An 11,235-nucleotide genomic window follows, 5' to 3' on the forward strand; every position below is an offset into this window, starting at 1 on the left:
TTATGTTTACGTTGTTTATCTTAATTTTATTCGTGGGATAGCTGTTTTTTTGTCAGACAGATCCAGGTAGAAGAACCCGGAGAACTCAGAACACGACGGTGCGAGAGTCTGGTACGAAGAAGAGCAAAATCCCAGTACAGGAGGCCTGACACGGCCACCCGTGTCACCTGACACGGGCCGTGTCAGGGAAAGGGAATCAAAAGAAGAAAACAGTAACCTGACACGGCCACCCATGTCAACTGACACGGCCACCCGTGTCAACTGACACGGCCACCCGCGTCAGCTGACACGGGCCGTGTCAAGCAGAGACTTTCCCCATGATGGGCATGCCATGGGCGTGTCAGGTGAACCTGTAGGCTGACACGGCCACCCGTGTCAGCTGACACGGGCCGTGTCAGCCCAAGCCCAATATTTCCAATTTTTCCGGGCTTTTCATTCTTCGGGCTGTGTGGAGACATCTTTGGACCTGTCCAACTGCTGCTGGGAACTTTCACTATAAAAAGAGGTCTTCTACCAAAGGAAAAATCATCCTGGAGTACAGCAAACCACAGTATTGTGAAGCAATCAAGTATTACAGAGATCAAGGCATTTGGAGAGCTGAAGAGATTCATGAGCGGGAGCGATTGAAGATCAAAGTCATCCAATTACTTGTAATGTGTAATTTTTATCTTGCATTGGTTTTAAACAATATGAGTAGCTAAACCCACCAATTCTAGGGGGGGTGTCACTGATTTATAATTGTAATGAATTTGAGTTTACATTTGCATTTATAATATTTTATTTACGGTAACCTTTTGATGTGTTTATTGCTTTCTCTTTCGGACCAATCGAGATTGATCTATGGTTATCACCTAGGCTGGACCGCTAGTGATAAGGTTTTCATCAGGTTACTCTGCAGTAGATATCACCTAGGACTAGGGATACCTGATGCGTGCTTTTCGCAAGTGTACGAACGCGTCAGAGTAATATTAAAGATTGTCGAATCCACAGAGACCAAGTGTCAATCTATCGTTATCTATTGTTATGGTGTTTATCAAAGGCAATCAAAATAGGTGTTTTTGTAGTGTGCAATGAAAAGTAAAGTGTTGAAATAAAATACAATTAATAAAGACAGGGTCGAATGTAATTCACGTAATCGATTAATAATCCATGTACTTGCTAGTAGAGCTACTTATGGGCAGTGTTTCCTACTTTGAAAAGAACTAATTTAACAGGAATTGACGGTTTCGCGTATTCATAACCGAGTTGTACTCCCTAATCAAACCCTCTTATTGTCACTTATAAAAAGGCGCGTATTGCGTTAGAGTAGTAAACCTATTTTTAAGAAATATAGTGTCTTGACTAAGTCGAAAAGTATTATAACCTGGATTTCTTAACCAAAAGAGGTTCTTACGAACCAGACTCTAAACTTATAAACGCGTCCGAAAATAGTTTTAAAATCTCTTTTCTTCTTAATGTTAAAATCTTCTAATGAACTAAGCAAAGTGCTTTCGCTGTTTTTGAAATAGATAAAAACAATTAAGTTTAAAAAGACGTTGGACGGCTTTCGATCTTACCCAACGGAATTGAAGTGCGGGAAAACTTAAGTTGAAAGTTAAAATAACCCTTAAGTGTTTCTACGAACAATTGTACGGATCATCGGTTCAATTACGATCCTTACATTCTAACCTTATAAATTTAGCTAGACATGGTAAAGTAAAAGTGCATTAAAATAAATAAAAGTAGTGTGAGTGCGGAAAGTAAATAAAAGTAAAGCGGGTGCGAGGAAATAAATAATTTAAAGCGAGTGCGAGAAATAAACAAAAGTAAAGCGAGTGCGAGGAAATAAATAATTTAAAGCGAGTGCGAGGAAATAAATGAAAGTAAAGCGAGTGCGAGAAATAAATAAAAGTAAACCGAGTGCGGAGGGTGAAGATAAAGACAAGTAATAAAAACCTGCTCCAATCGGAGGGTTGAGTAAATTGCAATGCGGAAATGAAAATGGCGGCAGGATTAACTTCCTTCCAAAGTGCTCCAAACTCGATTACAGACTCTATCACAGACTCGATTACACAATTGTGGTAACACTCCAATGCGAAGCGATTACCACTTTATAATACTGAGTATATGCCTAAGTGAAACAAAGTTGCTCTGAGTTTGCCTCTGCTCTAAGTTTGGATGATTGTAAAAGTGAATTAGAGTTTCTATTTATAAGCAAGTAAAAAGATGGAAATGACTTGGATGCCCTTCAACTTGAAAATGGGAGGGAAACTGTTTTCCTCTTGTGGCTCCCGCCACAAGGCCATGGCGCCCGCCACAAGGCCAAAGTGAGGCGCCTTAGTGGATGTAGTGGAGAACGTGGGAGTTGAGGGAATTTAAGCTTGGACACGTCATGGTAGGGTCTGTGGTGCCCGCCATTGGGTAGGCCATAAGTACAAAATGCTGATTTTTAGGGTTTTTGGCTCTTTTTCGCTCCTTTTCTCGATCGGGGCTCCGATTAAAGTAAAAACCTGAAAACAAAGGAAAATATAGCAATAACACAACAAAATGATAATAAAACAACTAGAATGCATGTGAAATCGGAGTCGAAAATACGGTAAATTTCAGTGTGATCAAACTCTCCCACACTTAAACCTTTGCTTGTCCTCAAGCAAAACATTAAAAAGCTCATAAAAGAAAATTTGTGTAAACGAGTGCTTCAGGTAAAAATTCCAAGTTCAAGTCGGGATGCAGTGATAGGTACTAACTGAGTGAACTAAGGGTATCATGATGACACTAATCCGCAAATACGGACATAAACTTCATTCCTATATTAACCAACCCATATTATCCCACAATACCTAGGCCTACCTCTTCATCTCTTTTTATGTCCTTTTCATTCAGGCGCAATCACATTAAGCCCGTTATCCGTACATGCTTCGTAGTAGAGTGGCCTGTTAGTGATTATGATCTGAGCATGGGGTTTCTGGCACATAAATATGTGTAAACCCTTTTATTGGACCCAACTGTAGTTGTGGGGGATCGGATCGTAATCCGCCCTACCGAGTTCAGTGCCAGATACCTCTAAACCAACTAACAGTGGGTACTGCTTTTCTTTTTCTTTTTCTTTTTCTTTTTGTAGCAAATTTTTTACAATTATTTGGTTTAAATGACTTTGTGAGGGTCACCTATACCGGAGTTGCCTTTTTGCTTTCTTTTATTTTTTTTGTTTTTCTTGATCATTCACTTATTTTCATCGGTCCCCTACGTAGAGGATTGGAGCTGACTGCTGAGATAAACTACTAAGGACTTATACGGAAATGATGATTAAAGCCACGGTATATGGGGTTTTGGGAATGATTCCTATATTTACGAAGTCTATGGTGCTAAAACAGATACTGATGTTTCGCAAAGTTCTCCCAAGTCACTGCATCCTTACTCAAAACATGTCTTTAAAACCTAAAAACTTTCGGAATAACACTATTTTCTTTTGCAAAAAAATTTTGGTGGGGCTAAAGGTATGGGGGGGTAGGATTGTACTAAAGATATACTATATTTGGTGACTCGTCAGACTCATGCATTATACTAAAAAGCAAAATAAACAACTAAAAGGAAATAGACTATCTACAAACAGTAAAGAAAAAGCGATAAGGGAAAAAACAAGAAAAGCAATAAAGAAAAGACGATAGAGTCTCCTCCCACACTTAAATCGAACATTGTCCCTAATATTTCGAAATAAGATAAGGGAAAAGTTACCTGGCAACCTATTGCTAACCACTAGTGCCCTCGCCATCCTGAGGTGGACGACGGGATCAGGTACGACGACGATCTCTCTGATCCATCCTCGCCTGCAGGGCATCCTGAGCGGTCCTCACGTCTCGAAGGTGGCCTAAAATGGTACCCTGAGTGTTTTAAATTAGTGCCATGCATCTCTGGTGGTAGTTTTGTTGACGGGCTTGTGTATTGGTGATCGTAAGTAGAGACTGTAGAACAGTGTCGTAGGACCTGTCTGTCCTCCGCTGCGATTCTTGCATGAAGTTCATATTATCCGCCATTTGTTGCTGGATGGTAGAGAGTAGGTCGTCACGCCTTTGCTCTCTAGCCATGTGGTCACACCACATCTCCTCTGTAATATAGAAGCCAGGAGTGGTACCTGCAGAAGAAGAAGATGGTGCGGTGTGTGGTGGTGAAGGCTGATGGGGGGACACATGGGGTACGGGAGATCTCTCTCGCCGATCATATTCATCATCAGTGTCTGGTCCCGCCTCATCAGGAATGTTAGGGGGAAGAGGACCTAAAACAGGTGGAGCATCTAAATCGTAGGTCCAATTCCTTTCATCTCGTACGTCTGTACGTCTAGTGCACGGTAAAACAACAGACGGGATGGCTACACCATGAACCATAAGCATATAGCCTCCTTCTCTCCTCGAACGACACATTTTCATGTCTCTCAAAAATTTTAGGTTAATTATGCGAGGAGGTAAGGGGTTTAGGGTAGCCATCTCATCGTTCAGGTTAAGCGCCCGTGCAATAGATGTAATCAGTCCACCAAAAGAAATCGGTCCCGCTTTATTCAAAGTTAAAATCATATGAGCAAGCATGAACGGGACCGAATTAATACGTCTTTTTGTGAGGCTTCCTTGTAAAAATAGAAGCTCTCTAGCATTAACCTTATTTGGATTCTCCCGGCCAAAAATAGTGCATGCCAACAAATATCTAAAAACTCTGATGGCCGGGTTATGGATAGTTGAGGCAAGAACTCCTTCAAAAGAGTTTATGGAAGTGTTTGATAAACGCTCCTAGAAGGAAAATACCTCAACAGACCATTCGGAATCCAAAGGGGCCTCACAAATAGCACCTTCCCCATGAGGGATCCCTAACAAGATGGCTAGTTCGTCGGTACTGAATTGGTATTCAACAGCAAACATTCTAAATTTGACAGTACCAACTGTGCTAGCAGTGCTAGGGTTGACAATATAAATTAGGGAACTCAAAAATTCAATTGTCAACCGCTCATAGGTAGGTTCTTTATTGGAAAATAAATTATGCAAACCTAAATTATCTAATAAATGAAATATGCTATGATAGATACCTAAAGTGTAGAGACAGTCTTCGTCAACATACCTTGTCAGGAGAATTTCCCGATTTTGCAACCGTTCAATAATTTTTCTTTGTCTATCCCCCGGTTTTCCTCCTCGAAGAATGAATCCGTTAAACTCCATTTGAAAAGCTCCTGAAAAGTTGATGAAGAAGATGAAGTGGTTTGAGAAAAGGTTGGATTTTTACAAAATCCGACGGATGAAATCGAAAATGGAAATTGGAATAATGATTTGTGTGGTGTGGTGGTTAGAAAAGTATGAGCTTTTTGTGGGTTCAAGGATGTTTTTCCAAGGTGAAAAAAATGGGTTTGGGAGGTTGTAAGTTGCAAAAATGGTGAAGAAAGAGGTTCTGCCCCGACCTTTTATAGATGCTGTGGCGGGCGCCACAGGGTCTATGGCGGGCGCCACAAGGCAAAATCTGGCTGGGCCAGATTTTGGTCTTTTGGTTTGGGCTTCTCTTGTCTTTTGGCTTTGAGGGGTCCGGATAACATTTGTTTTGTGATCCTCCTAGTGTCTTTGACTTGCATAATTTTATAAAAGTAAAAACAAAAATAAAAATAAAACAAAAAAACAAAAATTAAATATAAATAAATAAATAACTGAAAAATTAAAATGCAAATAAAATAAACATAGAACATATATAGATAAAAATGGAAATACTAATATATAGATTTTATATAATATTCCAAATGCGATAATATAAAATGAGTCATGTAAATACGAGAAAAATAAAATAAAAGAGAGATAAAATAAGATGGAATGGTGAGATCATATAGTAGGGATGTCATCTTCCTGAGTGGATCCACGGAGCGCGGCTACTTCCTGCCTGAGCTTTGCGATCTCCTGATATAGACAATCGGCTTCTGTAGCATGGGTGAGATCAGACACTCCCATCTGTAAAGTGAGGTCAGCCACCTCCTGTCTAAGCGTCGCGATCTCTCTACGACACTCAGCAATCTGAGTGCGGATGTCGGGTGTCTGCAATGAAATATTATTAGAGAAAATAGTGATTTTGGGAGATGGTGGTGTAGGCGTGTATTCAGCAATGGGTGGTGATCTCGGTTCCTCAACGGTCTCTCCCTGGCCCTCAAGAGCATAACTCCAATTCGCTGGATCATGCACACTGGTCATCATAGGATCTGGAAGTGTGAAGTAATGGATAGCCTCGCTGTCGACTAGCAGTCGGAACTGACATGGGTGGAAAGAGGCTCTCTTTATCAATCCTCTGGTCAAACAGAAGTCGATGTCCATGGTCGTGTACCCACAGTAGGTCCGAAGATGTAACAACTTGCGAGATAGACCTAAAGCGACAGCAATCTGCGTGATGATTCCACCAACATGGATGACTCCTTCGGTGGATCTGGAGATACCGCTGAGACTGTATAATAAAAAGTTCCCACATGCTACTGGGCGAGACTGGGATGCACAAAATAATAGGAAGATCTCCTCTTCACTCAATAGTGTCTCTGCATCCGGCTTTCCCATGAAGGAATGTGCTAATATCATCTGAAAGTATCTGAAGGCTGGGTTATGTATGACATGAGACAGCTGCATAGATGGATCTTGGCTTCCTCCACCCGATATATCACTCTAAAACTTCTCCACCTCCTTACCTAGAAAATATCCCATAGGTGTCTCCGGGATAGCATCAGGAGTGGTCTGGAAACCCAATAAGTCGCCGAACTCTTTCTGGCTGAAGGAATAATCAACTCCGAAAAGCCTGAAAGCAGCATACCCATCTGGTCTAGAATATGGGTCATAGTCGAATGAACTCAGGAACTCCAAAGTCAGGTTCCTATATGTGTTACTCAAGTCATCAGCAAACTCGTCCCAGTGAAGCTGGTGGCTAAGGAATCGGATACTCGGCTCGATACCCAGTGCCTCCATACAGTGCTGATCCGGATAACGTGTGGGTGCCATAGGGCGCTGATACAAAGCAATGTAGCGCTCCCTCTGAGAATTATCTCTATAGGTCACGTGCATGTCATCAAAATCCTGCATCTTGTAAAAATTAAGAAAGTGATCCTGAAAATACAAACCATTCAAATCTTAGTCTCAATGCAAAATATGATAAAATAGAATAAAAACAAATTAAATAAATGCGAAAAAGTAAAATGAAAGAAAAACCATGGGTTGCTTCCCACGCAGCGCTTGTTTAACGTCAATAGCTTGACGATTAGAATTTATACACCTGTAGTAGTAGGAATTGGTGGATCAATCAGGGTGTGGCTTGAGTAGTATGCTGGGATGTCTCCTCCTTCGTAGAGCTTCAGTCTTTGTCCATTTACAATGAATGGACTACAGGTTTGGTTCTTGATTTCTACGGCTCCGGATCTCAGAATCTTGGATACTTCGAAAGGACCAGTCCATCTTGAACGTAGCTTTCCAGGGAAGAGTCGTAACCTAGTGTTGAAAAGGAGAACAGAATCGCCTACATTGAAGTTTTTCTTTACTATTCTTTTGTCGTGATAGGCTTTTGTCCTCTCTTTATATATTTTTGCATTCTCGTAGGCAGATTGCCTAAATTCTTCTAGTTTATGAATGTCTAGGGTACGCTTTTCTTCAGCGGCTAAGTAGTCTAAATTCAAAGTTTTAATGGCCCAATAGGCCTTATGCTCTAATTCGAACGGCAAGTGACATGATTTTCCATAAACTAGTTGATAAGGAGTAGTTCCTATGGGGGTTTTGAAAGTGGTTCTATAGGCCCATAATGCTTCTTGAAGCTTCTGAGACCAGTCTCTCCTAGAAATAGAAACGGTTTTCTCTAGGATTTGTTTTATCTCCCTATTAGATACTTCTACTTGGCCACTAGTTTGTGGGTGGTATGGTGTTGCTACTCTATGCCTAACTCCATATTTTCTTAAAAGTTTGTCAAATATTCTCGATATAAAGTGTGATCCTCCATCGCTTATGACTAAACATGGTGTTCCAAATCTAGGGAATATATAGTTTTTAAATAGTTTGATTACTACCCTAGTGTCGTTCGTGGGTGCAGCTATAGCTTCAATCCACTTAGACACATAGTCTATGGCTACTAAGATATACCTGTTTCCTAAGGATGGTGGGAAAGGTCCCATGAAATCTATACCCCATACGTCAAAGAGTTCTACTTCCTGAATGTTTCTTAGAGGCATTTCATCACGCCTTGAAATGTTTCCAGTGCGTTGGCATCTATCACATTTGACAATGCAAGCATAGACATCACGCCACATGGTAGGCCAGAATAGGCCAGCTTGAAGAATCTTGGCGTATGTCTTAGAGGTGCTCGCATGTCCACCATAGGGTGCAGAATGACAATGCTTGATGATACTACTTACCTCTTCTTCTGGAACGCAACGGCGAAAAATGCCATCTTGACCCCTTTTGAAAAGGAGCGGTTCGTCCCAATAGAAGTTTCTCACATCGTGGAAGAATTTCTTCTTTCGGTGGTAGTCAAGATCAGGGGGTACTATATCAGCAGCTAGGTAATTAACGAAATCTGCATACCAGGGTACGTTACTTATTGCTAAGGAATTTTTGGGGTGCTCATAGGGATCTAGGTTATTATCTTCAATGGTTTCTACTCTAGCGATCAGTTTATCATAAGCGAAATCATCATTTATGGGTAATAGTTCTGGTTTTAGATGTTCTAGCCTAGAAAGGTGATCGGCTACTACATTTTCAGTGCCTTTTTTATCTCTTATGTCTAAATCAAACTCTTGTAGTAATAGAATCCATCGGAGTAACCTGGGCTCACTACGCCAAAAAGGTTTTTTAACAGCGCATCTTAGACAACGCTTTTAAAAGAAAGCGCTGTCTAAGGTTAAAATAAAAATAAAACACGGAAAATATTCTAAAAAAATAATGAAAGCGCTATCTAAGGGGGGGTCTTAGACAGCGCTTTTAGAAAGCGCTGTCTAAGACCCCCCCTTAGACAGCGCTTTTAGAAAGCGCTTTTAAATATAGACCTTAGTCAGCGCTTTTGAGAAAGCGCTGTTTAAAGTCTTTCAATTAAAAAAAAATTAAAACCAAAAGCGCTGTCTAAGGTGGGGGTTTAGAAAGCGCTTTTGGAAAGCACTTCATGCTTCCAAGAAACCCAATAGCGAGGGACACAGCAGAGCTTCCATCTTCATCAAGCCCTAGCAGCTCCGCCAAAACCAGACCCTCTTCTCGCAAACACAAACCCTCCAAAGAAAACGATCCTCCTTCAGATCACAACATCATCGTCCCTTACTCCCCCTCCCATGTCAAATCCAAGAGTCCGTTACCACCAAGACCTCCTTCTTCCAACCCTCTCAAACGCAAACTTGCTCTCGACACCATCGCCGCCGAAAATTCACTCCCGGCAACTACCGATTCCGGCGTTAAGGTTTTTCTCATCCATTTAGGGTTTTTAGATCTTGTTAATTTATTATCCGGTTTCTTATTTTGTATCTGTATGTGTTGTGTAGGTTATTGTGAGGATGAGGCCGTTGCGGAAGGATAAGGACGAAGGAGATCCTATAGTTCAGAAGATTTCTGGTGATTCGTTATCAATTAATGGCCGTACTTTCACCTTTGATTCTGTTGCTGATGTTGAAGCTACTCAGGTATGGTTTCTATTTTTGTTTCTGCTCAAACTGTTTTGAGTTACTTCATTTCTACTGTGGTTGAATTTTCTGATCCTGTTTTTCAGCTTGACATTTTTGAGCATGTTGGGGTTCCTTTGGTGGAGAATTGTTTGGCTGGTTTCAATAGTTCTGTCTTTGCTTATGGACAGGTTTCCTTTTTCTCACTATTAACATTTACTTGCTTAATTTGCTTCATTTCTCATAGTGTTGTTCTTGTTAGGTATTAACATTTGGTATTTTGGTTGCTTATTTTGCTGCATTTCTCATAGTGCTGTTCCTGCTAGATATTAACATTTAGTTGCTTATTTTGCTGCATTTCTCATAGTGCTGTTTCTGTTAGATATTAACATTTAGTTGCTTATTTTGCTGCATTTCTCATAATGTGTTCCTGTTAGATTTGATGTTTTATGTATTCTATTTGAAATTGTTAGACGGGGAGTGGGAAAACGTATACTATGTGGGGTCCTGCCAATTCTTTGGCTGAAGAAAATGTAGCAAAAGAGCAACAAGGACTTACACCCGTGTTTTTGAGAGACTGTTTGCGCGCATAAAGGAAGTAAGAGTTCAGTTCTATTCCTAATTAAATTATTTGAAGACCTCTTGAAGTGTTTTGGGTTGTTTACAGTTTTATTTACTGCACAGGAGCAAACAAAGCATTCTGATCAACAACTCAATTATCAGTGCAACTGCTCTTTTCTTGAGGTTGGTTGTTTATCTATTTCTTTCAATGTTCCTGATCTTAACTTTGTCATTTTAGTCTGCATAATAACACAATGTTTTTGCCAGATATACAATGAACAGGTCACAGATCTGTTGGATCCGAGTCAAAGGAACCTTCAGGTAGAACCTAAGCATTAAAGGTTTTATTTATTGTTTATCATGTTTCACTGCTTTATACCGGAACTGATTTGTTATCCTTTATTCAGATTAGAGAAGATGTCAAATCAGGTGTGTATGTTGAGAATCTTACAGAGAATCAAGTGTCTACAATGGAGGATGTTACACAGTAAGAAGTACACGGAAACATACGATTGTGATCGAGTTGAAGAGATTGTAGACGCACATGGTTGCTTTGATTATAAGTTATATCTGATAATGCATGATTTCTTTATTTTTTTGTTTTCAATTGCTTTGATTATAAGTTATATCTGATAATGCATGATTTCGTTATATTTTTGTTTTCAATTGCTTTGATTATAAGTTATATCTGATAATGCATGATTTCTTTATTTTTTTGTTTTCAATTGCTTTGATTATAAGTAATATTTGATATTTGATGGTTTCCTTGGTTTATTACAGGTTAGTGTCGCATTACGCGAAAAACCGGCGGGAAAACGTAAACAACAGAGCCGCCACCGTGCGTTATTTATCCCAAAATAGGGAAAGGAAACGCTCAGAGAAACCTGGAAAAAGCATGGTCTCGCGACCAAAGAGAAAGGGTAAGGGAGTCGGTTACGCAAGGGGAAGGTATTAGCACCCCTCACGTCCATCGTACTCGACGGGATCCACGCTCTAAGAAAGAAAAGGTTGCTAAAACAAACACCACACACACACACTGGCTGAAAGAGACATAGGAAAACAAACAAGAC

At 40.3% G+C, this 11,235-nt stretch overlaps 1 protein-coding gene and 1 long non-coding RNA gene across 2 annotated transcripts; both read left to right on the forward strand.

The window, feature by feature from the left end:
- Positions 1–9,114: 9,114 nt before the first annotated feature.
- LOC127129525 (kinesin-like protein KIN-12B) lies at positions 9,115–10,197 on the forward strand. The gene is made up of 4 exons (XM_051058689.1): positions 9,115–9,405; positions 9,488–9,625; positions 9,712–9,795; positions 10,078–10,197. Exons 1-4 carry the CDS (start codon positions 9,118–9,120, stop codon positions 10,195–10,197), a joined length of 630 nt encoding a protein of 209 aa, XP_050914646.1. The 5' UTR covers positions 9,115–9,117.
- Positions 10,198–10,315: 118 nt separating this feature from the next.
- On the forward strand, positions 10,316–10,644 carry LOC127132349 (uncharacterized). Its single transcript, XR_007806674.1, has 3 exons — positions 10,316–10,348; positions 10,433–10,486; positions 10,573–10,644. It is a non-coding gene; the product is annotated as an uncharacterized LOC127132349 (long non-coding RNA).
- The last annotated feature ends 591 nt before the right edge of the window (positions 10,645–11,235 follow it).

The sequence above is a fragment of the Lathyrus oleraceus genome, chromosome 3, assembly GCF_024323335.1.
Source record: "Lathyrus oleraceus cultivar Zhongwan6 chromosome 3, CAAS_Psat_ZW6_1.0, whole genome shotgun sequence".
Taxonomy (NCBI): Eukaryota; Viridiplantae; Streptophyta; class Magnoliopsida; order Fabales; family Fabaceae; genus Lathyrus; species Lathyrus oleraceus.